General features: G+C 44.5%; 1 protein-coding gene across 6 annotated transcripts in view; it reads left to right on the forward strand.

Moving 5' to 3' along the window:
* Positions 1–27170, forward strand: part of SHROOM3 (shroom family member 3) — a 229511-nt gene that overhangs the window by 160022 nt on the left and 42319 nt on the right. For 5 of the 6 annotated variants that reach the window (XM_082236253.1, XM_082236258.1, XM_082236256.1 and 2 more), the window contains one exon: positions 11331–11462. In XM_082236253.1, coding sequence (XP_082092379.1) covers positions 11331–11462 — 132 coding nt within the window. Of the gene's footprint in view, positions 1–11330; positions 11463–14755; positions 15375–27170 lie in introns of those variants that run through there. The other variant, XM_082236254.1, reaches the window with a different exon arrangement.

A 27170-nucleotide genomic window follows, 5' to 3' on the forward strand; every position in this document is an offset into this window, starting at 1 on the left:
GAGTTGGCCACGACTGGACCTAATGGTCAGGGGTCCCTTTACCTTTAGACTCCTTGCATCAGGTCTCCAAAGAGTGGTGACTAACCTGCAGGTCTCCATATGGTTTCAGATTTTAGTTTCTACCATCGCTAGCTGTTGGATGTGCTAGGCCAATCCCCGGCAATGCAGAAATCTTCCCTGCAGCTGTCCGTGGATGGGCTCGAATCACCCACCTTCTGGTTAACAGCCAGACACACTGAGCCCCTGGACTATAGTTTTGGGAACAAGGGGCAGATCCACCCATAAACCCATAAAGCACATGGCTTCCTCCACAGAACCCTGGGAACTGTAGTTTGCTAGGGGTGCTGGGATTTGTAGCTCTGTTAGGGATAAACTACAGTTCCCAGCATTCTTTGGAGGGAGTTGTGCACTTGAAGGCGCTTTATGGCTTCCAGATCTGCCCAGGCTTTCCCAGCTACCTCCAGCCGCCTGCCAGCCGTCTGTATTGGGGATGGGAGTGTGGAGAAAACTCCTTTTTGCATTTAATTTTAGTAGTGAAAAAATAATGTCCTTCCTGTTAAGCAACCATGTAAGAGGGGCTGCTGTCAGGTAGAATTTTGATTGATTAGAAACACGGATGGCCTCATTCATAGGCTTTTAACATTAATGAATGAAATGCAGTGGACACAAACTGAAAAATTGCCAGTTGCCTTTGCAGTTACCTGCAGTCCCATTAGTCTTCTGGCAGCGGGCTTTGAAGTGAACGCGGATCAGGATGCAGCCACATATGGATTTGATACATAGACCCTTTTATCTTTTTGAAATGTTGCAGATATATATATATATATAGTGCAATGTTTTAAGTGCACTCAGGGATGGAGGCATGGACACATTAGCATCTAGATTTTGGACCAATGCCAAGTAATTGATGCACACAATATAGTTTTTCTTGCTCCTCACAGGGGTTGCCTCACAGGGGTTGCCTCACAGGGGTTGCCATCGACAGAACCTGTCTGGAAAGAGCTACTACTTGCTTTCATATTTTGTCCAGGAGGGACTCCCCCTTTGAAGGGCTATCCATATTATTGCCAGATGTGGCGCCAGTGAAAATAATGCCTTTGCTGATGAGATCTGTCTAGCCATTTTGTTGGAAAGATATGGTTGAATCGTTTTTCCCATGAAGATGGGAGCTATTCAGGTTTACTCAGATGGTCTTCCCGCTCCATCTGGGGCTGTGCTTAGGGAGTAGGCCTCCTTGATGATTTGCAAACTTTCAGAGGCTCATGACAGACCACCTGCAAAATGCAGCTGGTAGCTAGAAATGTGCCGTTTTCACAGTAGCACATAGCACTAATAAAGAATCTTTTAATGCATAGAGGGGTGGAATATGTTAGTAAGGTATCAGACGAAAATGCCGTTTCATTTGCATGCAAATGTTTTTAATGGTCAAATTTGCAAGAGGGAATTGTGAACCCTCTAAAGATTGCTGTTGTAACAGAGCTCATGTCCCTCATATCTTTTTAACTCTATGTATTTGCACTTCGATATCCTGCGCCATTGTTCTGCATAAGGTGAATAAAACCCAAAACATCAATAAAATAGCAACAAATTGCAGGCAATAAATTGTAATGATGATGATGATGATAATAATAATAATAATAATAATAATAATAATAATAATAATATATTAAGCAACGATAAACAAAAATGGGAAATAGGACAGGAATGTTGCGCAAATGTAACGGTGAACTGATTCTGGCCTGTAAGTAAGCAAGAAAGTTTTCAAGGTTGTAGAATAGCCAGCTGAGGAAGGGTTGAAGCAATATGGGGGGAAAGTGGTGAGGGGTGCCACTGGTAAAAAAAAAATATGCATCAAGTTTATATGTTCTCTTATACCAGCAACACCGTACTTTTCTAAACAAAACGTTCTTTTTATCTGATATTTGTACATGTATCAGTATATATTGGTGTTTAGAGACTTTAGGGGGTCTCCGAAAGGGTTTAAAAGTTGCCATGACTACCACAACACATATCTTCTTCTAAGAAAGGGATTATATGCATTTGTTTTGTGGCTGAGCTTGTGCTATGCAAAGAGCTGAAAATCTACAGTTGCAACCTGGAGAAAGTAAAACTTTATCTACAGCTGCATAGTTACTCGGGAGTCAGCACTGTGGAACTTGCAGGGGCTTACTTCTGGGTAGACATGCATAGCTTTGGACTGCGGGGCCAACAGAAACCAGTGGGTCACAAGCGCTTAACTGAATTCAATAGGATTTAGGCTAACTTTCCCTGGATGTCATCCCATACAGCTAAGCCCAAGAAAGCATTTACAGAATGTGTTTGTACAGTAAATGTGTGTGGCATGAAATTCCAAAGGCACAATGGGAACAGCTGGTATAAATAACAGTGAACAGCTAGAAGTGATCTCTGTAGAGAGAGAAAACATTTCAAATGCTGTTGCCAACATTGAGGGGGGCGAGATGGGTCAGTAGGATATAACTCAGTCTGAAATAGCTCCTGAAAGCCCTTATTTCGTGTGTTAAAAGGCAGGACAAATGCTCGTCTGTTCTTTTCGGGGATGAACACTTGCAATCGTTGCTATGAATAGGGCTGTTCGTATCTGGCCATGCGCCATGAATGCGCGGAACCCGGCGCAAAGGTTGGAATCTGAGAATGCCAGCTTTCATTTATTTTTAATAAAAACACATCTCGGGCTTTTTTGGGCTCAGTTTTTTTTTTTTAAAAAAGAGTCACTCAGGGCTGATTTCCTTCAGAATGGATAGGTTTGATCTTCTTGCAGTCCATGGGACTCTCAAGAGTCTCCTCCAGCACCATAATTCAAAAGCATCAATTCTTCGGTGATCAGCCTTCTTTATGGTCCAGCTCTCACTTCCATACATCACTACTGGGAAAACCATAGCTTTCACTAAACAGACCTTTGTTGGCAAGGTGATGTCTCTGCTTTTTAAGATGCTGTCTAGGTTTGTCATTGCTTTTCTCCCAAGAAGCAGGCGTCTTTTAATTTCGTGGCTGCTGTCACCATCTGCAGTGATCATACCCAACTGTAATAAACAGGGATTGACCCAAGACCACGTCTTGCTCGCATTAGACCTATGCACCGAGAGCAAGGCTAACCCAGTAGGCACCAAAAACAGCTGCCTAGGGTTGCAGAATTCAAGGAGCTACAGGCCAGTGTAGCTACTTTCCTCCTCATTCCATGAAAGTGAGCTGAATGAAAATCCCTCCTCTTCATTCTAATGGAGCAAAGACAAAGGGCTGCCGTTGGCCTGGTTTGCACATAACCCGGTTTGTTTCAATCAAAGTGTGGCCTGTATTAACCTCATATTGCAGGTGGCTGGGGACTAGGGTGGCCAGCTGCAAGAGAGAACAGGACTTCTGTACCTTTAGTAGTTGTATAGATGAGGGAATATCATCAGTAGGTGTATAGATGAGGGAATATCATCAGTAGGTGTATTTATATCATAATGCGGGAACCCAGGGTCTTTGGATGAAGCTGAACGTTGGACGATTCAAGAGAGGCAAAATGAGATATGTACAGTGCATAGTTAAAACTATGGAGTTTGGTACCACAGGATGCAATGATGGCCGCCAGTGTGGCTGGTTTTAAAAGAGGATTAGGCAAATTTATGACTTAAGCCACAATGACTATACCCACTCTGGAAGAATGGCAGATGAAGGTGATAGACTACATGGAGCTGGCTGAAATGACTGGCAGAATCCGTGACCAGGGGAAAGAGACGGCAGATGAAGACTGGAAGAAATTTAAAATTTATCTTAAGAAATATTGTAAAATTAATGAATGCTAAAATGTTGAGGTTTTTGAAAAAAGGGGATCACAGCTGTAAAAGATTAAGTAAAAGAAAAGAATAAGGGAAAATTTGATAAAACCAAGGGGCAGGATTTGCTGAAACAAATTTGGAAATTGGGATGCAGAAAGGGGAGGTATGGGGAAGTCGGTGAAGTAAGGTTTAAGAAAAAAGGATCCGAAATTATACATGTTTGTTTATGTGTTTGTTTGTTTGTTTGTTTGTTTGTTTGTATTGTGTAATGTTTGTGTTTATAAAAATTGTGAAAAACCAATAAAAATTTTATAAAAAAATAATAAGCCACAATGACTATATCCTCCCTCCGTGGTCCCTCTCAGTTGTTGGCATTTGTCTGTTGCTTGCGATCTCTCTGTTGGCATCTGGATGTCTCCTGTGAGAACAGAACCCTGACCTAAGTGGCCATTCGGCATAATCCAGCAGGGCTTTTTTATATTCTGATGTAAAAGTGCAGGAGCTGTACCCCTCCTTGCGTTTGGTGAGCTGGAAGCAGGGAAGGCAGGCTGAGTTGTACAGTGGTACCTCTGGTTACGTACTAAATTTGTTCTGGAGGTCTGTTCGTAACCCGAGGTACCACTTTAGCTAATGGGGCCTCTCGCTACTGCCACGCCGTCGCCCGATTCCTGTTCTCATCCTGAAGCAAAGTTCTTAAGCCGAGGTACTATTTCTGGGTTAGCGGAGTCTGTAACCTGAAGCGTATGTAACCCGAGGTACCACTGTATAGAGAATGCCTTGCCTAGGTCCCCTTTCTAAGTTTATGCATGAGGTGATAGTTGATCCCTGCTTTTTAGGACTCGCTGCCTTTGTGTTACATTCTGTCTGTCTGTCTGTCTGTCTTATAGGTCCCCCAATAAATTTCTAGGTATGCTGTCTCCTCATCATGGGGTCATTAATACATTTGAAAACCCTCCACATTCACATGTAAAGCAGAGCAATATTTCCATGTTTTGGTGAAGACCCTCCCCAAAAAACAGCAACACAGGAGGAGGCAGTCTCGCCCTCACCTCTCTAGGCTCACTTTCACCTCTTTATCCTACAGGAAAAACAGGGGATGAGTGGAGTCTGGCAGTAGTTGCAAATCAAGGTAGAACTGAGCTACCTGACAGGAGGAATTGAGTAACATTACCCATGTGAAATTCCATTTGTGGTACATTCCAGAGACGGCTCTGAAATGGTTCTCCTTCCATCTTTAAGTTGGTTCATGCTAAGAATGCAACCTCTAATTACCTGTTCTCTAATCACACTTAATATTGGTCCAATTACTTATAATCATTATTGTTCAGCATTCCATCTAATTTTCTAATGCCCGGGTGAAGGACAAGACTAGTATTTTATTTTTTTTAAATGTGTCATACAATTAAAAGGGCTCATTTCCAGTGATCCTTATCAAGAACATCAGCAGTCCTAAATCTTGCTCATCAACTCAGGGATGATCTCTTGGCTGTGTGAGAGAGGTAAACAAAACAATTGTGTGTTTTGGAAAGAGCAAGTTCTTACCGTAATTCTACTGTGATGCTTCTTATATTCCCCACACCGGGTTACATTTGGATTGAGTTTTGGCTGTGGCACAAAGAGAGCCAATATGGTCATGTAGGAATACTGGGCCAGCCATGAAGATCTGTGCTCCAATTTGGGTTCTGCTTCACTGGTGACCTTGGACCAATCACTACCACTTAGCCTACCGTAAAGGGATGCTGTTTGCATAAAAGTAGGGTGTGTGCTAAGGAGAGAGTCAGAGATGCTAGGTTATTTGGGCCTGCCCCCCAAACCATTTTAGGGGGTGGACGGGAAGAAGTAATAACTAAAATTGAATAAATAACTGGGCATAGGCTAGCTATGGATCCCTTAATTCTGTGATTTGGTTATATAAAATAAATGAATTTAATAAATAATAATAATTGTATTAGAGTGTGGGAGAGCTAATGCAGCATTTAGTGATACCTACAAGATTGATTCCATATAGCAACTGGATGGAAATAAAAAGACACCATCATAAAAGATGGGGTCATTAAAATCTGGGACATTCTCAGGTTCTCACCTGAGGTTCTCACACTGAGAGCCAGTGTGGTGTAGTGGTTAAGAGCGGTAGTCTCGTAATCTGGGGAACTGGGTTCGCATCTCAGCTCCTCCACATGCAGCTGCTGGATGACCTTGGGCCAGTCACACTTCTTTGAAGTCTCTCAGCCCCACTCACCTCACAGAGTGTCTGTTGTGAGGGAGGAAGGGAAAAGAGAATGTTAGCCGCTTTGAGACTCCTGAAGGGGAGTGAAAGGCGGGATATCAAATCCAAACTCTTCTTCTTCTCCTTCTTCACAATATATGTGTACTTTGCCATATATATAGACAATCTGATAACCTCTTTGTAGAAAAATGGAGCCTCTTTATAAGTTTTTGGGAGACCCCCTATTCCCCAAACAGAGCTCTGATTCCCTGAGTCCATCGGGAAGAGGGATTGATGGTTGAACTACTCTGGGAATTGTAGCTGCATAAGGGGAACTGGGTGTGTGTGTCTCCTATCAATTCTCAGCACCCATTATGAACTACAGCTCCCAGAATTCTTTGGGATAAACCCTGACTGTCTAAAGTGGAATAAGAGTGCTTTAAATGCTTGGCAGGGGGAAAGCCTAGGACAGACACCCCCAAACTCGGCCCTCCAGATGTTTTGGGACTACAACTCCCATCATCTCTGACCACTGGTCCTGTTAGCTAGGGATGATGGGAGCATAGCTGTCAACTTACAGATTTGAAAATAAGGGACCAGCAGCCTTGAAAATAAGGGACCAGCAGCCAAAATAAGGGACCTGCAGCCTCACCTGTTCCAGGCACTCCAGTCTTCCTGTCCTCCTGCAGTCTGGTCAAACTCAGGCTGGTAGCTTCGAGAACACTGTCCAACCAACTTTGTAACCAGAGGTTCAACTAAATAGAATCTGAATCACATGCACCACAAGGCCTATGCAGCCTCAATTTAAGATGGCTCCCCGGCCTGGCTTTGCACTGCAAAGTTTGCAGCAGCACGTGCAACAAAATGGCGTTCAGCATTCAAAAAACCTCCTCAGCTTGCATTAACTAGCCACACACAAGGCATGCAAGCTCCACCCCCCAGTCGTTCTTAGACTTCTTATTGGGTGAGCAACACAGCCAAGCAACACAGTTGGAGCCTCCCTCCTCCCTGGCCGGCAGGGAGGGGGAGAGAGGAGCTGCTTCCTTTGAAATTTAAGGAGCATCATTTAAGGGACATCCATCAATAAGGGACAGCAGCGGGACATGGTGCTGGAATAAAGGACTGTCCCTTCAAATAAGGGACACTTGACAGCTATGGATGGGAGTTGTAGTCCCAAAACATCTGGAGTTTGGGGATGCCTGGCCTAGGATATGCAGATTCCGGGTCAGGTAGGGCTGCTTCATGTATCATCACCCTTAATCCTTGACAGCAGTCCTGTAAACTAGCCTTGCCATCCCTATATTACAGATTGGATCTGACAGGGGCATTGCTTTGCTTATCCTGCCCTTCCTCCCAGGAGTTCAGGGCAGCATATGAAGGATTATCCTATTTTATCCTCGTAACAACCCTGTGGGGCAGATCAGAGTGGCAACTTGCTCAAGGCCACTTTTGTTTTCGTTTTTCTGTTTTTTCCCAAATCCCTTTATTATTTTATTCACATAATATGCATTCTTTACAACAAACAACTCCGAAATAAACAGGCAACTCCAAAATAAAACCATATGTAACAAAACCATTAGCCTTGTGTTTTCATTTACACTGATTTCCTCTCTGATACCTTTACTTGATATTTCTTGTTGCTTTCTGCTTTCCTTATAGAATCTTTATGAAAATTTAAATCTCTTAAATCCTATACCAATCTTTAACAATTTCAATTAATCCCTTCACCTCTCCCCCCCACAGCCCAGTCCTTCCCTCCACCAGTGTGCAATCTTCTTTACCTGCTATTATTTTTGTTATTGTTGCGTTATTCACTTTTATTTGTTATTCCATCCATAATATATTATTATCCTATCTCCTTGCGCCTTTTAAACTTTTGCATATTAGGAAAGACTATTCAAGGCAGCAGAGATATGAGACGATCAGAGCACCACTGAACTTGAAGCATGGGAAGTCCCAACAAAAAAATTATAATTTAGGCAGAATATTTGGACTATTTGATATGTATTTGTATAATTTGGAACATTCAATGTGATTTGATTGGATTGTTAAAATGGGAAACTTAATAAAAACGATTAAAATAATAATAATAAATAAACTTTTGCATATTAATTTTTTATCTCTAGCACCGACTTTTTTTTCCATGAAAAAAGCTCAAGGCCACTTTTGAGAGTCTCTCAACTCAGCAGGGATTCATTCATACACAGGCATTCTTTGCTGGTTTAGCCCAACGCATTCTGCTTCCTATCACAGTTGGCTCTTGTGAGGTAAAATTTGAAAGTGGGTAGGTGACTTCATGGCAAATGTAGTAAGCCAGACCCTTCTCTTAACTGCTCCATGATCGCCGGTCTGCTAGTTGTTTTGCTGATGGGGGAATGGCAGCCATCCTCACGCCAGATGACCACCTGAAGTGATTTTCCACCACTGTGTGCCCTTAGTCACGAACGCGCCAAAGGGCCCTTCCCGGCTTATGCGGAGAAGCAGCACATGTCGAGCAAGGAAGCTTAAGCGGGCTGGGATTTAGAGGAAAGGCCGAGGGCAAGCAGCTGAGGGAGGATTTGAAGCCCAGCCGTGACATACGGCAACAGGCTTGCGCAAGAATGCCGTCCGGGCGCTAGAAATCTCCCTTTTAGTGGGTGAAAGTCTTGTGGGCGCTGCCACTTTCCTGGCTGTAACGGACGGTGTGGCGGCTTAAAATTCCTGGCCTGGGACGTGTGGGGAGGAGGGAGGGTGACGGGAAGGTTTGGGTTGCCTCAAAGAAGGCTGCTCTTTCTTTTCCCTCACTGCAATGGAATCTCAGCTATCCGAAGCGTCCCCAAGCCTCACAGGATGGCATGTGGCTTGAGCCATAAGCCCCCTAAACATAGAACAGCCATGCCAGCGCCCTTGTCATTAGCCCTCTTTTCTTCTTTTATGGACGGGGAGGGAAGGACAGAATGTCTCCCTCTCACACAGCTTTCTGTTCCGCTGTTTCCCTTCCCTGTTCTTTTTCATTCCAATCTTGAGGATCAGGAGCTTTGGCTCTTCAGCGTACACTCACACCTCATGTTACGTTTGCTTCATGTTACGCTCTTTCAGGATACGTCCCGCGGCGACCCAGAAGTACCAGAAAGGGTTACTTCCGGGGTTTGCCACTTGCGCAGATGCACAAAAATGACACCACGTGCATGCGCAGAAGCAGGGAGTCGCAACCTGTGCATGTGCAGACGAGCTGCTGCGGGTTGCGCTCTTTTCATGCGCATCCTTTTGCTGCGGAAGGTACAGGGAGCAGCCATAGCTCAATGGCAGAGCATCGCTTTGTGTGCAGAGAAGGACCCAGGTTCAGGGCTTGGCCTGGCAGGGAGAGACCCCTGCTTGAAGTTGTGGAGAACTGCCATCCAACCTTTGCTTAATTGTGCAAAAAAAAAGCTCAACAAGTTTGGGGCTTAACACAACTGTCTGGATTTTTTACTTCTTGAAATATGGCAACCCTATTTGCTTTAAGTGATTTTCTCCCTCCAACCCACAAATCCATCTGGTATTAAGCATATTTCTTTCTGAGGATATCACGGCAGCCAGACGTAGCCACTGTTACGTACTGAAGTTCTCACCCTGGGCCAGCAGGGGGATACTGTAGATAGTTATGCAAATAAGGGATCGAAAGTGACGTTCAGTGATTGGATAGTTTTAGAAAATTGTTACAGTTACGTTGTACTGGAGCTCTATATAAGCAGGTTGACTGAACCCTTCAGTTCAGTTCAGTTCTGGCCTGTGAAGAACTGTTTGAAGAATCGCTGTGTCGTCTGATATGTTCACCCACAACTTAACAGCCACAGATACATAAGAGGCCCCTCCTGCCATCCTTTTTATTTTGCATTCATGATGGTTTTGTGCTTGTGATGTTATTGGGGCAGTTACATGCAGTTTCACTTTCAATACTGTTAATACGTGCAAAGGTTGTGGGGCAAACATACTGCTTTGTTTCAAGTCTGTGCATGTCGGGTAACTTCATTCTGAGCTCCTGTACCACAAATGTTCTGATTTTGTTTTGTTTTTGTCCCGCTTTCATTGCTCTGTGGTGAAGTACAGCTCCTCCAAACAGCAATAGTGCAGTAACACCGTGGAAGCATTACAGAACAGCTGTGTGGGTGGTCTGATGTAAACCGCCACTAATGCATTATTATTGCACCGGTGAGATGCTGCAGAATAATTCACCTGTGCAAGACAAGACAAAACCCACCCAATCTGGAGGGGTACAGTCTTTCTGCACTTTGGGATAAAGTTGGGATACATTATCCATAGTTCTGAAAACACTAAATTGGTATGTGTCTGTTGCAGATTGAGGTTGGTGCAGTATATGTGTGAGCAACCAGGACTGGAATGAGAGAGGGTTGTTCTGTTTGGTTTTGAACTCCCATACTACTATTAAGTTCAGGGAAATAACAAACCTCCATCTCAGTTGACCGAGAGCTATAGCAACTGTGGCATAGGACAAGGAAGTAGTATTCAGCTCTTTTCACAGCACCAATCTTTAAACTGCAATCCAAACTCTCTGCTCCTTGTAGTTATGGGAGTCAGTCTTGCAATTTATGTCTGAAAACTCTTTCCCTTTGCTGGCTTTGCATTTGTTTTGTCAGGGTTTTTTTATTTTATTATGACTGGAGCTACGATGCACGGGGAAGAACTATAGCTCAGTGGGTAGCAGAGCCCATGCATTGTACGAACACCCCTCAGGCTCAATCCATGGCGTTTCCTGTTGAAAAGAGGGATAGCTGCTGCCTGTCAGAACATGACAGTCTGGCCTGGCAGAAGACCGCTTTCTTTTTGCTTTTGCACATTTATTAGGGAGTTATCCCCCTCCCCTTTGAACTTAGGTAGGACTTGCATTGGCACAAACAACATCAGGCTATATAATTGAAAAGCTGCATTCAGGATGCTGCAGTGGGATTTAGACAACCTGATTCTGGGAGCGCAACGCTACAATCCTGCACATGCTTCACCCAGGAGTAGCTCCCATTGAGCTCAACAGACTTGCTTTGAAGTACAGATTTTGCTCTCTCAGGCTTTCAGAAGATCCTGCTTTGAATCAAACCTGCATCTTGCTGCTTTTATGTCTCGTGGCTTTTTATTGTGTTGTTCCATTTCCTTTTAAATAGTTGTTTTGTGATTATTTCATTATCTGTGGTCTTCATGCTGGAAGGCGGGACAGAAATACTCAAATAAATATTAGCATCAAGTATATGCATCTGTGTTCTCTAATGCATTTTATTTAAAAAGAGAGGAGTTATTTCATCCTGAATGCTCCTTGCTGAAGTGTGATTGCACCGTCCTCAAGCTCCCTCTCTTTGGTCTGTTTCTTTCTCCAGGGATACCTTTGCAGCAAAAGGACATCCTGAGATTACAGCTTCCCGTTCCCTCAGCTCAGAGTGTCTCAGGTCTGACTTGCAATACAGCAAAACCCCATGGCCTGCTGGAGTTAAACTGCGCTTAAAGAACAGGTGAGGAGTGGAACATTTCTGCCAATGTTGCTGCACTTCTGATTCTTTCTTGTATACTTCAGGCCGGGCAAGGGGAACCTGTGGTGTCATGTGTGGGGCAGTTAAAGATGCAGCTGCAAAGGAACCACCGGGAACATTGAAGTGTGCCCCAGATTGTGCTTCTGCAAGCCTTGGGTGCACTTTAAAATTAGCAGCAAATGCAAGGCCCACTGGAATCAGCTCCACTCCCCCCACCTTTGCATCCTTGCTTCAACTCCACCTGGGCTGGAAGGAAGGAATGAAGTAGGGAGCCTACTCTTAAGTTTGCACTCACAAATATTTCCTTTGAAGCTAAGTTACCTGACTTCTTACTGACACCAGGCGATAGACATTTACTTGTCAAAGCGATGCGGACCGGGTGTGGGGGTTGAAGAAATTTAGCTCCACCTGCCGGATCCTGGCCCCCAGCCTTGCTTTAGAGCCACTTGCCCTATACAAGATAATTTTGGTCATTTTTTTTGTCTGTGCTTAGTAGTGTCTTGGTATCATAGTTTTTAGGGGGCTAACCAGGTTGGGATAGCTGGGATAGCAGGCTTGTTGGTTTTTGAATGTCTTATGTAGATTTTTCAGTTTCGTTGTTCTGTATGGTACAATGGCAATAAAGATTATTGCATCGTCTGGATCTAGCATACAGTGGTGCCCCGCGAGAAGAATGCCTCGCAAGACGGAAAACTCGCTAGACGAAAGAGTTTTCCGTTTTGGAGGTGCTTCACAAAACGAATTTCCTATGGGCTTGCTTCGCAAGAGGAAAATGTCTTGCGAGTTCCTGCGGGTTTTTTTCCTCCCCCCCTTTTCCCCAAGCCACTAAGCCGCTTATCAGCTGATCCGATAAGACGCTAAAAGCCGCTAATAGCGCTAATCCGCTAATCCGTCAATGGGCTTGCTTCGCAAGACGAAAAATCCGCTAGACGAAGAGAATCACAGAACGGATTCTTTTTGTCTTGAGAGGCACCACTGTACTTTGATAACTTTGGGAGTCTTTAAAAGAAATCCCAAATGAGGGTGTAGATTAGAAGGCTTCCATTAACAGAATATGCAGCTTGAACTTGTGGGTCCCTTCCCTGCCAGAAGTATGTCAGAGGGAACAAACATTCTCTTCCTCTGTCTACTCCTGTTTTCTGTCTTTCTTGTTCTCCTTCACCATATTGGTGGGTGCTAAAAGCAACTTTTCATATTGCACATTGCAGCCTGAGGCACACAATGTATGCAAGATATATGCTTTGTATGGCCAGCTCCTTTGGGCCACTCTACAAGGGACGCGGGTGGCGCTGTGGGTTAAACCACAGAGCCTAGGACTTGCCGATCAGAAGGTCAGTGGTTCGAATCCCCACAACGGGATGAGCTCCCATTGCTCGGTCCCTGCTCCTGCCAACCTAGCAGTTCGAAAGCACGTCAAAGTACAAGTAGATAAATAGGTACCGCTCCAGTGGGAAGGTAAACGGCGTTTCCGTGCACTGCTCTGGTTCGCCAGAAGCGGCTTAGTCATGCTGGCCACATGACCCGGAAGCTGTACACTGGCTCCCTTGGCCAATTAAGTGAGATGAGCGCCGCAACCCCAGAGTCGGCCATGACTGGACCTAATGGTCAGGGGTCCCTTTATCTTTACCTTTATGGTAGTTAAGTTACACACTGGCCACATATTCAGGGTGACTTTCCTCTCCAGCCTTCTATTACTTGACAGTGACTGTCACACGGTTCCTTTCTGCTGCATGGAGATTTTCCTGGCTGGCACCAGCTGCCCTTTTGGGAAGCCCAAGGCTGGTAAGGAAACATTTCACACAATAGCAGGGCATTGCTAGCCAATTAGTGATGTGGGCTTTCTGGTTTTCCATTTCGAATGGGAAGATTTTACAGTTTCCAGGGCAAATTAGGGTACATAGTACTATGCGTACCTGTTGCCATTGTTTCCCAGCTTTATTCCCAATACATCTTATCTTCCAAATGTGGCTGACACAATATCCTCAGAAAGAAAATGCTTACACAAGATAGATTGTGGGCTAGAGCACGGAAGAAATTACTAAAAGCCATTAGATTTATTTCCGTTTTTTTTCCAGAAGGGAAGACATATGCACTCAACTGTAACAAATGAAAATGTGCTCTCTCTTTAGGGAAAGAGGCCATTAGGGTAATTTGCATCAGGAAACTTTCAGTTTGCAGGGGAAATTTTTCTGCTGAGAGAGAGAGAGAGAGAGAGAGAGAGAGATCATTTAACTAGCATTTATCTTAATTGTATTTAGGAAATACAGCTTTTTCAAAAAGTACCCTATGATTATTATTTTTTGTCACACTGCCCCACAGAGATCGGGACTAACGTGCTTCAACTTCGAAACAACCTGGCTTGCCCGATATTGCATTTGCAACTGGAATTGCATTCATTGTTACTAATGAGTTTATGAAACTGAATTTTTTCCATGGGAAAAACAAAGCACTGGAAAAAAAAAATTTCCAGACAATGTTCTTCCCAAACATTGCTGATGCCAATCAGTATTAGACAAGTAAGCCACCATGGAGGAAGTAGCCAGGGTTGCAAATAAGCTAACCTATAGAGTCATTGCGCAGCATCGTCCAGGTGGTTCTTCGGCGGATGAGGGAGCAATATTTGCTTCCCATCCTATTTACCAGTGGTTCCCAACTTGGGTCTCCAGCTGTTTCCAGACTACAGTTCCCATCATCCCTGACCCCTGGTCTTGCTACCTAGGGAGAATAGGAACTGTAGTCCAAAAACAGCTGGAGACCCAAGTTTGGGAAAGTGTTTAACTGCAACAGTGTATGTGAGTGTTCCTGGGTTCCATAAACTCTGTTCCTGAATGCTCTGTAATATGGCTCCTTCCACTTTCTGGATTTTATTACATCTCTTAAGCATGTTGTTGTTTAGTCATTTAGTTGTGTCCGACTCTTTGTGACCCCATGGACCAGAGCACACCAGGCACTCCTGTCTTCCACTGCTTCCCGCAGTTTGGTTAAATCCATGCTGATAGCTTCAAGAACACTGTCCAACCATCTCGTCCTCTGTCCTCCCCTTCTCTTTCCCAACATCAAGGTCTTTTCCAGGGCGTCTTCTCTTCTCATGAGGTGGCCAAAGTATTGGAGCCTCAGCTTCACGATCTGTCCTTCCAGTGAGCATTCAGGGCTGATTTCCTTAAGAATGGATAGGTTTGATCTTCTTGAAGTCTATGGGACTCTCAAGAGTCTCCTCCAGCTCCATAATTCAAAAGCATCAATTCTTTGGTGATCAGCCTTCTTTATGGTCCAGCTCTCACTTCCATACATCACTACTGGGAAAACCATAGCTTTAACTATATGGATCTTTGTTGGCAAGGTGATGTCTCTGCTGAGCACTGAAGAGAAGCAACACTGAAACATCCCTGCAGTTCAGAACATGGGGGCAGTTCCCTTACTGCATGACAGAGCAGAAACATCCAAGGGTGGGGAGAAAAACCTGAATTACTAGATGAAAAAATAGATGCCTTTGTCCTCCGTGCCCGCACACATACGGAACCAGCTCAGCCTTGTTGAAGTAGAGGATGCAGTGCTATGTTGTTGGAGGTGTGGGCCAAATATTCTTCTTGTAAATCACCAAGTCTCACCTTTTCTGGAGGAGGCAAGGATAATCAGCGAGACACTGATTAGATCATGGCAATTACTCCACTTCCTCCAAGGTCCTTCCCAGCTACCTGTTACTCCTCTGGCACAGGGCTGCAGAGAGGAGACAGTGCAAAAGTCAAGTCTTGTGTTGTGGGCAAAGCTCAGCTTCTGGGCATTGGTGATGCTTCTTTGCAGCTGCCTTGGTAGAAGAGCGGTTAGGAAGAGAGATCCCGAGATCCCGGTTGCTGGTGTTCCTCAGAAAGGTTTGGCTAAGAGAAGAAGTTTCAGGTGTGGCTTGGTTGTTTTCCAGTTCCGTCTCTGCTTGTTTACTACTTCTCTTATTCTTTTACCTCTTCTGTTTTCCCTGCTCTCCCCTTTCTCTATGGAGAAATAATTTTGATTGTATATTCTGAACAATGTAGTTTAAGGTGATAAGTGGAGTTGGGAATGCAAGATTCTGTATTCTCAAGAACAGGATAGCTCCGTTGGTTAGAGTTTGGTTCTGATAACACTAAGGTTGCAAGTTTGATCCCCGTATGGGACAGCTGCATATTCCTGCCTTGGACAAACTTGGCCCTCCAGCTGTTTTGGGACTACAACTCCCATCATCCCTACCTAACAGGACCAGTGGTCAGGGATGATGGGAATTGTAGTCCCAAAACAGCTGGAGGGCCAAGTTTGGCCATCACTGGACTAGATGATCCTCAAGGTGCTTTCCAACAATTCTATGATTTTGTTATAAGAAGGGCCATGCTGGATCAGGCGAAAGACCCATCTAGCCCAGCATGCTGTTCTCACAGCAACCAACCAGATGCCCCCAGTGGGAAACCCAGAAGCAGGTCTTGAGTGTAGCAGTCCTCTCCTCACTTGTGGTCCAGCGATTCATCAAGAATCTAGCTGCTACATGGTGCTCAGGTCCCTTGGAGCCCTATAAATTAAAGCCCATAGCTGTCAACCGTCCCTTATTTGGTGGGAAACTCCCTTATCCCAGCGCCGTGTCCCGCTGCTGTCCCTTATTGATGATGTCCCTTAAATTTCCTGGGTTTCAAAGGAAGCAGCTCCTCTCCCTCCCTCCCTGCTGGCCAGGGAGGAGGGAGGCTCATGTGTTGCTTGGCTGCATTGCTCACCCAATAAGGAGTCTAAGAACGACTGGGGGGTGGAGCTTGCATGCCTTGTGCCGATCAAATCGGCCGCGTTGCCTGGGGATTCGCCTTTGCTCAGCGCTTCCCAGCAGAGAGGTGACGGTGATTTCCCTTGCTGCATCTCCTTTGCTGGGTTGCTGCGCTGTGGGAACCGCTGCTTGAGGCTTTGTTTGGCTGCTGGCTGGGATTTCTGTGGCTCGGAGGGGCTCAGAAGCTGAAAATCCCTTATTTTGGCTGCTGATCCCTTATTTTCGAGGCTGCTGGCCCCTTATTTTCAAATCTGTAAGTTGACAGCTATGTTTAAGCCCGCTACCCAAAGAAGGATGTCATGTGTCAGTAACGTGATGCATCAGTGTTTTAAACTCAGATATATAAGCTTGGCGCCAAATGGCTCCTTAAACCAAGGTTGCAGTCGCCGAAACAGAATGTCTAGTTGCCATTCGGGGGCCAGATGGCTCAAAGGTTGTATTATTCAGTACGACCTTTTGGTTCCTGACATTCATTCTTGATTGTGCAGATAAAATATCACAGATAGAATTCTTCAGGATGTGTTGTTAGTGTGTGAAAACAGGCAAGATCCAGGGATCCCCAGGCACGCACTTCCAGATGGTGGAGACATCATGTGCCATCCTTGTACCCAGGCATCTTCACTTGGTCGCAAGTGGCCGATAGCTAGATGCAAAATGTGCCTAGCGCCTGGCAAATTTCAAACGCTGTGATGCGTCCATTTCCCAAGCTCCCTGTGACATTTTCTTTTTAAACTGGGCATCACCTTGCCTCTTTGGCAGTGGGAACAGCAGAGAAAAACTTCAAAAGAACTTCTGCCTGCCGTGCGCGAATTATTTTCTTAGGTGGCAGCTTATGTTCCCTGTATTCTTATTTGGTAGCCATTTCGCCTTCTGATGGTTGCATTCAGTTTGTGATATAAGGTTCTTAGACTATGGGTGAGACAAAGGAAGAAACGTGAGTCCTTTATATTGCAGCAGCATAGTCGATAAGAGAGCTTTAAAGCCATAAGGTAAATAAAAGGAATCGCCTTACCAACTTTGTCCCCTAGCCTCCTTCCCACTGCAGGATATCCTGGTTCTCTCTTTGTGTGCCTGTTTTCTTTCTCTCCCTCCTCCACACTTTCTTTCCTTGTGTCTAAATGTGTTGGCAGATGCTGGCAGCACTTGGCTGCAGGAATGTGTGGGTGGCGTTTGCTTGTCTGCCTGCCACACCCCGAGAACTACACTCGCATATCTGCAAAAGCCGGCAGGGCACTACAATAGCACGAGCAGGGAAAGAAAAAAACAAAAAGGATTCTGTGATGCAGTTGCTGTAAATGTCTGTAAACTTTGTTCCCAATACAAAACACGTTTGCTTTTTCTTGTAAGTGTCTTTGATACAGTGGTACCTCGGGTTACAGACACTTCAGGTTACATACGCTTCAGGTTACAGACTCCGCTAACCCATAAATAGTTCTTCAGGTTAAGAACTTTGCTTCAGGGTGAGAACAAAAATTGTGCTCTGGTGGCGCGGCAGCAGCAGGAGGCCCCATTAGCTAAAGTGGTGCTTCAGGTTAAGAACAGTTTCAGGTTAAGTACGGACCTCCGAAACGAATTAAGTACTTAACCCGAGGTACCACTGTAATATGATCATTGGATATATGTGTGGATTGAGGTGGAGCAGAGAAGAAGTGGCTGTTGAGTCATAGAATTGTACAGTTGTGTACATGTGTCTGTCTCCATATACAGTGGATGCTCGGGTTGCGAACGTGATCTGTGCGGGATGCACGTTCGCAACCCGCAGCAGTGCGTCTGTGCACGCGCGGGTTGCAATTCGGCGCTTCTGCACATGTACAAAGAACGATTTAGTGCTTCTGCGCATGCGCAACCGCCGAAACCAGGAAATAACCCATTCCGCTACTTCCGGGTTTCGGCCGTTTGTAACCCGAAAAAACGCAACCTGAAGCGTCTGTAACCCGAGGTATATATCTATAGTCTGTCTTGATTGGTCGGTTTTCTCTCCCTACATCAGAGCTTTCCAAACTCTGTTATGACACGTTAGTGTGTCGGCTGCAGTGTGTAGGTGTGTTGTGCAAATGCTCTTATAAGGGGCTAGTTTAACCTCTGGCTTGCTAGCAAAACTGAATAACTGTGTCACAAAACAATTCATGTCTAAAAAGTGTGTCACCAACATGAAAAGTTTGAAAAGCTCTAGATACATACATATATTCTACACACCTGGGTCTGTACTGCTAGAGAAGAATATCTTCTTTTGCAGGGAAAAGCACTGAGCATATGACACTTGCATCAGAGACGGTTAAAATATCAGCAGAAAGAAAAAGGCCAGGTTTTGCAAACGGTCATTCTTTGATGATTTTAATGCAGTATGACACAGGTCAGATTCACATATTGGGTCCTTTAAATGTGCATGGAAGCACAATGATCAGTGAAAGCAGCCAGCCTTGTGTCAAGACTTGGCAGCAAACGGAAAATTGTTGCTTTTTCTGTGTGCAGGTTTGGCCTTTGAGGACACAAGGTTTCACTCAGAAAAAAGTGGCCTTTTGGTTTGGTTTTCTTTTGGCCTTACCTTCGCTTCTTTTTATGTTGATGACAAATCCTACACATTTACATCAGTTCTGAGCTTCTCTTAAATACTCAGAAGTACAGGCAATCCTTGTTTTGTGCAGAGGTTACATTCTGGACCCCTGCGCGCATTGACGGGATCCACATAAAGCATTTTGCCTTTGTTTCAACCCGTCCTACCCTTTTAGTGGTATTTTAGTGATGTTTTTGGGTCACTTCTGGGTTCGGTGCCGTGGGCACATGCACAATTGCGTTTCATTGGGACATGCATAAATCAGTTGTTGCCGTGTGTGTGTGTGTGTGTGTGTGTGTGTGTTGAAAAACAGAAAGAAGGAGCTGTGGAACTGTCAACAGCTCAAAAATCAATAACAGCTGAATATCCTGAACAATATTAAAACAAAGTGGGAGTTTAAAACACCTGCCAGTTTTGATTTTCGCTTTTAAGTGTGCTTGTCAGAACACAATCCAAGGGCCAGATTGGATATGACAGGAAAGTCTTATCCAATTGTGAAACACCCAGTGCATTTTAATGGAAACCTTCCACGGGAGCAGAGCAATTTGTATCCCTGCCAAGAAAACTCCATGGACAAAGACAACAGGCATATAAAAGTTATGACACTGGAAGATGAGCCCCTCAGGTCGGAAGGTGTCCAACATGCTACTGGGGAAGAGCGGAGGACAAGTACAAGTAGATCCAGAGCTGATGAAGCGGCTGGGCCAAAGCCGAAAGGACGCTCAGTTGTGGATATGCATGGAAGCGAAAGGAAAGTCCAATGCTGTAAAGAAAAATATTGCATAGGAACCTGGAATGTAAGAACCATGAACCTGGGTAAGTTGGATGTGGTCAAAAATGAGATGGCAAGAATAAATATTGACATCCTGGGCATCAGTGAGCTAAAATGGACGGGAATGGGCGAATTCAGTTCGGATGACTACCATATCTACTACTGTGGGCAAGAAACCCGTAAGAGAAATGGAGTGGCCCTCATAGTCAACAAAAGAGTGGCGAAAGCTGTACTGGGATGCAGTCTCAAAAATGATAGAATGATCTCGATACGAATCCAAGGCAGACCTTTTAACATCACAGTAATCCAAGTTTATGCACCAACTACTGGTGCTGAAGAAACTGAAATTGACCAGTTCTATGAAGACTTACAAAACCTTATCGAAGTGACACCAAAGAAGGATGTTCTGCTCATTATAGGGGATTGGAATGCTAAAGTAGGGAATCAAGAGATAAAAGGAACAACTGGCAAGTTTGGCCTTGGAGATCAAAACGAAGCAGGGCAAAGGCTAATAGAGTTCTGTCAAGAGAACAAGCTGGTCATCACAAACACGCTTTTCCAACAACACAAGAGACGACTCTACACATGGACATCCCCAGATGGGCAACATCGAAATCAGATTGATTATATTCTCTGCAGCCAAAGATGGGGAAGCTCTATACAGTCAGCAAAAACAAGACCTGGAGCTGACTGTGGCTCAGATCATCAGCTCCTTATAGCAAAATTCAAGCTTAAACTGAAGAAAGTAGGAAAAACCACTGGACAGGTAAGATACAATCTAAACCAAATCCCTTATGAATACACAGTGGAAGTGAGGAACAGGTTTAAGGATTTAGATTTGCTGGACAGAGTGCCTGAAGAACTATGGATGGAGGCTCGCAACATTATACAGGAGGCAGCAACTAAAACCATCCCAATGAAAAAGAAATGCAAGAAAGCAAAGTGGCTGTCCAACGAGGCCTTACAAATAGTGGGGGAGAGAAGGCAAGCAAAATGCGAGGGAGATAGTGAAAGATACAGGAAATTGAATGCAGATTTCCAAAGAACAGCAAGGAGAGACAAGAAGGCCTTCTTAAATGAGCAATGCAAAGAAATAGAGGAAAGCAACAGAATGGGAAGAACCAGAGATCTGTTCAAGAAAATCAGAAATATGAAAGGAACATTTCGTACAAAGATTACCATAATAAAGGACAAAAGTGGTAAAGATCTAACTGAAGCAGAAGACATCAAGAAGAGGTGGCAAGAATACACAGAGGAATTATACCAGAAAGATATGGATGTCTCGTACACCCCAGGTAGTGTGGTTGCTGACCTTGAGCCAGACATCCTGGAGAGTGAAGTCAAATGGGCCTTAGAAAGCACTGCAAATAACAAGGCCAGTGGAAGTGATGGTATTCCAGCTGAACTGTTTAAAATTTTAAAAGATGATGCTGTTAAGGTGCTACACTCAATATGCCAGCAAGTTTGGAAAACTCAGCAGTGGCCAGAGGATTGGAGAAGATCAGTCTACATTCCAATCCCAAAGAAAGGCAGTGCCAAAGAATGCTCCAACTACCGCACAATTTCACTCATTTCACATGCTAGCAAGGTTATGCTTAAAATTCTACAAGGAAGGCTCAAGCAGTATGTGGACCGAGAACTCCCAGAAGTGCAAGCTGGATTTAGAAGAGGCAGAGGAACCAGAGACCAAATTGCAAACATGCGCTGGATTATGGAGAAAGCTAGAGAGTTCCAGAAAGACATCTACTTCTGCTTCATTGACTATGCAAAAGCCTTTGACTGTGTTGACCACAGCAAACTATGGCAAGTTCTTAAAGAAATGGGAGTGCCTGATCACCTCATCTGTCTCCTGCGAAATCTCTATGTGGGACAAGAAGCTACAGTTAGAACTGGATATGGAACAACTGATTGGTTCCAAATTGGGAAAGGAGTACGGCAAGGCTGTATATTGTCTCCCTGCTTATTTAACTTATATGCAGAATTCATCATGCGAAAGGCTGGGCTAGATGAATCCCAAGCCGGAATTAAGATTGCCGGAAGAAATATCAACAACCTCAGATATGCAGATGACACAACCTTGATGGCAGAAAGTGAAGAGGAATTAAAGAACCTTTTAATGAGGGTGAAAGAGGAGAGCGCAAAATATGGTCTGAAGCTCAACATCAAAAAAACGAAGATCATGGCCACTGGGCCCATCACCTCCTGGCAAATAGATGGGGAAGAAATGGAGGCAGTGAGAGATTTTACTTTCTTGGGCTCCATGATTAGTGCAGATGGTGACAGCAGTCACGAAATTAAAAGACGCCTGCTCCTTGGGAGAAAGGCGATGGCAAGCCTAGACAACATCTTAAAAAGCAGAGACATCACCTTGCCAACAAAGGTCCGTATAGTAAAAGCCATGGTTTTCCCAGTAGTGATGTATGGAAGTGAGAGCTGGACCATAAAGAAGGCTGATCGCCGAAGAATTGATGCTTTTGAATTATGGTGCTGGAGGAGACTCTTGAGAGTCCCATGGACTGCAAGAAGATCAAACCTCTCCATTCTGAAGGAAATCAGCCCTGAGTGCTCACTGGAAGGACAGATCGTGAAGCTGAGGCTCCAATACTTTGGCCACCTCATGAGAAGAGAGGACTCCCTGGAAAAGACCCTGATGTTGGGAAAGATGGAGGGCACAAGGAGAAGGGGACGACAGAGAATGAGATGGTTGGATGGTGTTCTTGAAGCCACTAGCATGAGTTTGATCAAACTGCGGGAGGCAGTGGAGGACAGAAGTGCCTGGCGTGCTCTGGTCCATGGGGTCACGAGGAGTCGGACACGACTAGACGACTAGACAACAACAACAACAAGGTGAGATGTTACCTTACCAGAAATGCTCCATAAACTGCATTCTTGTGCTCTTTCAGAGGGTTTCCACTTGAACTCATTGGGCATGTAGTTATTTTATTAAGGTTCTTAGTATATTCATTCAGGACCATTTGATGCTGCTTTTTTCCTCTTCTATAGATAGATAGATAGATAGATAGATAGATAGATAGATAGATAGAGTGGTACCTTGGGTTACAATCGCTTTGGATTACAGACGCTTCAGGTTACAGACTCCACTAACCCAGAAATAGTACCTCAGGTTAAGAACTTTACCTCAGGATGAGAACAGAAATCGCACGGTGGTGGCAGCGGGAGGCCCCATTAGCTAAAGTGGTGTTTCAGGTTAAGAACAGTTTCAGGTTAAGAACGGACCTCCAGAACGAATTAAGTCCTTAACCAGAGGTACCACTGTAGAAGAAGAGTTTGGATTTGATATCCCGCTTTATCACTACCCGAAGGAGTCCCAAAGTGGCTAACAATCTCCTTTCCCTTCCTCCCCCACAACAAACACTCTGTGAAGTGAGTGGGGCTGAGAGACTTCAGAGAAGTGTGACTAGCCCAAGGTCACCCAGCAGCTGCATGTGGAGGAGCGGGGAAGCGAACCTGGTTCACCAGATTACGAGTCCACCACTCTTAACCACTACACCACGCTGGCTCCCTGTAGATAGATAGATAGATAGATAGACAGACAGACTGATAGATCCATCCATCCATCCATTCATATGCCCTAATCTGCCTTTCCTAAGTAGCTTTCTGGTTTGTGCCCTTGGAAGGCACCTTTCTGAAATCCACCCTGTGTTGCAATGTGGATGGAGATTATACGTTTGCTGAGAGCGGTACTTGCAAACAGGAAGCAGCTCCACTGGAGAAGAATGTTTGAGTAGGAGGGAATTCCAGGCTTTGCCTCCCATAGCCTTGGCCATTGCCACTGACTGCAGTCATGCCTCTCATTTACTTGTGTAAACACAGAAAGATTAAGGAGATGGCATAGCAATGTGTGAAATTGCGGAAAGGATAAAATAGCTGTTTTTAGTCTTCTGGGAAACTTGGGGGCTTTATGGCCTATGACCTGGCAACATCCAGCGTGGTTCTGTTTAACTTCATGTTCACTGCCTCTGTTCCTGTCTTGGTGCTCCATGATACCCCAGGGAGAATTTTGTGGAGGCTTTTAGATTAAAAGGAAAGAGGCAGGGATGCTCTAGCAAGGCATGGCCAGTGCAGCCTCGTTGTTACTCATATTTATTAATTGAGATGCTACTCATTTATTTATTTTTAAAATTATTTTATGCACGAAACTCCAACATGCCTATGTACACAAGGGACACTACAGGGGGGGGGGAATAAGACAATGCACTCCTTTTTTAGACCTTCAAATATGTGTGATATTTTCAGTATGCAAAGCAGTAGGTAGCCATATTTAATTTAAGCAATAATTGGAAATTATTACACTGTATTTAATTTGGATGGTGGCACTGATGTGCATGCTTGCACTTTGTGGCAAGCTAGGCGTATTGCTGGTAGTCCCATCAATTGTTGTCAAATCCCTACAAAGCAGAGCATATGTGCAGTAGAACATGATTTGTTTGGAGGAAAGTGCCATCTCCCCCCCCCCTCTACCCGTGAGCCTCTCTAAAAGCAGAAGGAATCCCTGCCAAGAGAAAAATGACTGGAGGGAAATAGTTTCAGGGAGAAGGGCTGTAGCTCATGTCACAAATTTGCATGAACTTTGCAGGTGCCAATATTTATGTATAGATGCAAAATCAGGTGGACTTTCAGAGGGAATGTCCACCCTGTAAGCAAAGTTTGAAAATGGGGGGAGGAAAACTTAAGGCCTGGGGCAAAATACCTAGGTCTCAGGCCTTGGGAAGACTAATACCAGTGTACTGGAAGAAGCAAAGATCACCAGTGTTGAAGAAATGATTCTTCAACATCCACTTTGTTGGATTGGTCATGTTGTGCGGATGCCTGATTATCATCTTCCAAAGCAACTACTCTATTCCGAACTTAAAAATGGAAAGCGTAATGCTGGTGGTAAACAAAAGAGGTTTAAAGACTGTCTCAAGGCAAATCTTTTAAAATGTAGTGTGAACACCAACAATTGGGAAACACTTGCCTGCGAGCGCTCCAGTTGGAGAACAGCCTTTACCAAAGGTGTCATGGGCTTTGAAGACACTCAAACTCAGGACACAAGGGAGAAATGTACTAAGAGGAAGGCACGATTGGTAAATCCACACTGTGATCTATTCTCGCCCTGAAATCAATGTCCCCACTGTGGAAGGGTGTATGGTTCCAGAATTGGCCTCCACAGTCACTTACGGATTCATTGTTAAAACCATGTTAATGGAAGACAATCTTACTTGGCTACGAGTGATCACCAAAGAAGGAGGAGCAGGAGGAAGAGGAAGGAAGGAAGGAGAAGAAACAGCAGCAACAACAACCCTGTTCCTCAGAAGCAAACACCAGGCTCTTTGACCAAGCCACTGGTTTTAACAATGAATGACTTGCTTTAAAGCACTAAATGTGGGTTAGACATACCTGCTAAAGGCAAAAAATCTCTTTGCATTAAATAAAGAGGTGACTGGCTTGTATCAATGACAACTTTGCTAATATTGCATTGCTTTTTTGCAATTTAACTTTGCATATAAGCAAGAGCTGGCCTTTGGACATTGCTGTATTCTCCACTCGTCTCAATAAAAAAACAACACACCACTCTTTCCCACCTCCTTAAATGTGAAACAGCACCTCTGGAAGTGGTGTTGCTTTGGTGGAATAATGCTGTGCTTATCACATTTCCCTTCCAACCCAGCCTTGGCACATGGTAACAGAGTTCTAGGAACCTAAATAGACGGGCTTAGGACGGAGGAATCAAGCTGCAGTAGCTTGGCCTAATTCCCAGCATGCTATTGTCAGCAATGTGGCTTCATCTTGATTGCAACCAACATTTTTTTTTTTTTTTTAGAGGATTGAGGCTTTGTGCAACTGAAATCCTAATAAGCTTCCAAGTGCTTTAGTTTTTCCTGTCCTCTGCAAACCTTTGGTGTGATTTTGGCAGAATTATGTAAAGGCAAACTTTATGTGGTGGCCTAAATCAACATTCCTCATAGGTGCTGCCCCCACTGTAGCTCAATGCAGATGATTCCAGGTTCAAAACCCAGCGCCTCCAACTAAGGCCCGTTTTTTAATTGCGTTTTTATTTCTTCTTTTATTTCTTAATTGTTGTTTTGTTGCATTGCAGTTTGAATTCCGCAGAATTCAGATTGCAGTAGACTAAAATATAGTATAAGAAATCAAAGGAGTGATACAAACACAATGGGGGGGGGAAGGCAGCATCTAGTAAAGTGAGATACAATTGCTACAACAGGCAGAAAATTCATTAGCAAATTTCACATGGTTCATGGGGCAAAAGGTTTGGGAATCACTGGAGCAGACCCATTGAAATGAGTGGACATAAGTTAGTAATGTTCATGAATTTCAGTGGATCTGTTCTGAGTACGACTAACTTTGATTGCACCTCTATAAAAGCTAAAATAATGTAAAATCCAGGATTCCTTAAGGACGAAGGAGCACGGGCCATTTTCAAGCCATTTCTCCAAATAATGACTTTCTCTTTTCTGTTTTGTTTACATTGAGTTGAACAGCTTATTCATATTTTATTTATATACAGTACTGTCTTTCCTCTCAAGGAGCAAAGGACATGTTTAATAATATGCTAAAATAACTAAAATAGCAGCAGAGTCACAATATCAACACAGCAGGGCATTTATGACAGCTCTGGAGAATGAACTATTGAAATCTTACTTTGAGCAAAGGGAGTGCGCTGGTACCGATAGATCATTTGAAAGGGAAATGCCTGATGTTTATGTAGGCTGTTTTGCAAGAGCCTCTAGGGCTGCAGCGTTCTGTCAGTTAATTGGTTAGATGTGTCAACTAAAAGTCCTTTGATTGCCTAAGAAGGTGTCCTTTGCTAATTGAGCAGAATGCTTTCAAAGGGTGTTAATGGTTTTTTCATATAACTTATAACAGCTGCAGATAGGACTGCATTTCCTGTTTTTATGTGCAAGAGGAAAGAACACCTATTTAGGTGTCTGCTGCAACACAGTGATCTGGTTTGCCCCACACTGCAAGGCAGACTATGGCTTAGCAAGACCATGCAGATATGTAGGCTCCCAGAGAGAAGCTCACAGCCACTTACCTCCTCCCTGGCCATTTTTAAAGGTAAAGGTAAAGGTACCCCTGCCCGAACGGGCCAGTCTTGACAGAGTCTGGGGTTTGTGCGCCCATCTCACATCTATAGGCCGGGGGCCAGCGCTGTCCGGAGACACTTCCGGGTCACGTGGCCAGCGTGACAAAGCTGCATCTGGCGAGCCAGTGCAGCACACGGAACGCCGTTTACCTTCCAGCTGGTAAGCGGTACCTATTTATCTACTTGCACCCGGGGGTGCTTTCGAACTGCTAGGTTGGCAGGCGCTGGGACCGAGCAGCGGGAGCGCACCCCGCCGCGGGGATTCGAACCGCCGACCTTTCGATCGGCAAGCCCTAGGCACTGAGGCTTTTACCCACAGTGCCACCCGCGTCCCCTGGCCATTTTTACTGCTGTGCTAAGTCAAAGTTTGGCTTAGGATCTTGTCTGAACTGGGACTCACAGTTAAGCCAACTACAAGCTATAACCTTGATTAACACTCTTGGTTAGCAAAGCTTAACCATGAGCTTTGCTTTGGACAA

This window comes from Podarcis vaucheri (assembly GCF_965113315.1).
Source record: "Podarcis vaucheri genome assembly, chromosome: 9".
NCBI lineage: Eukaryota > Metazoa > Chordata > Lepidosauria > Squamata > Lacertidae > Podarcis > Podarcis vaucheri.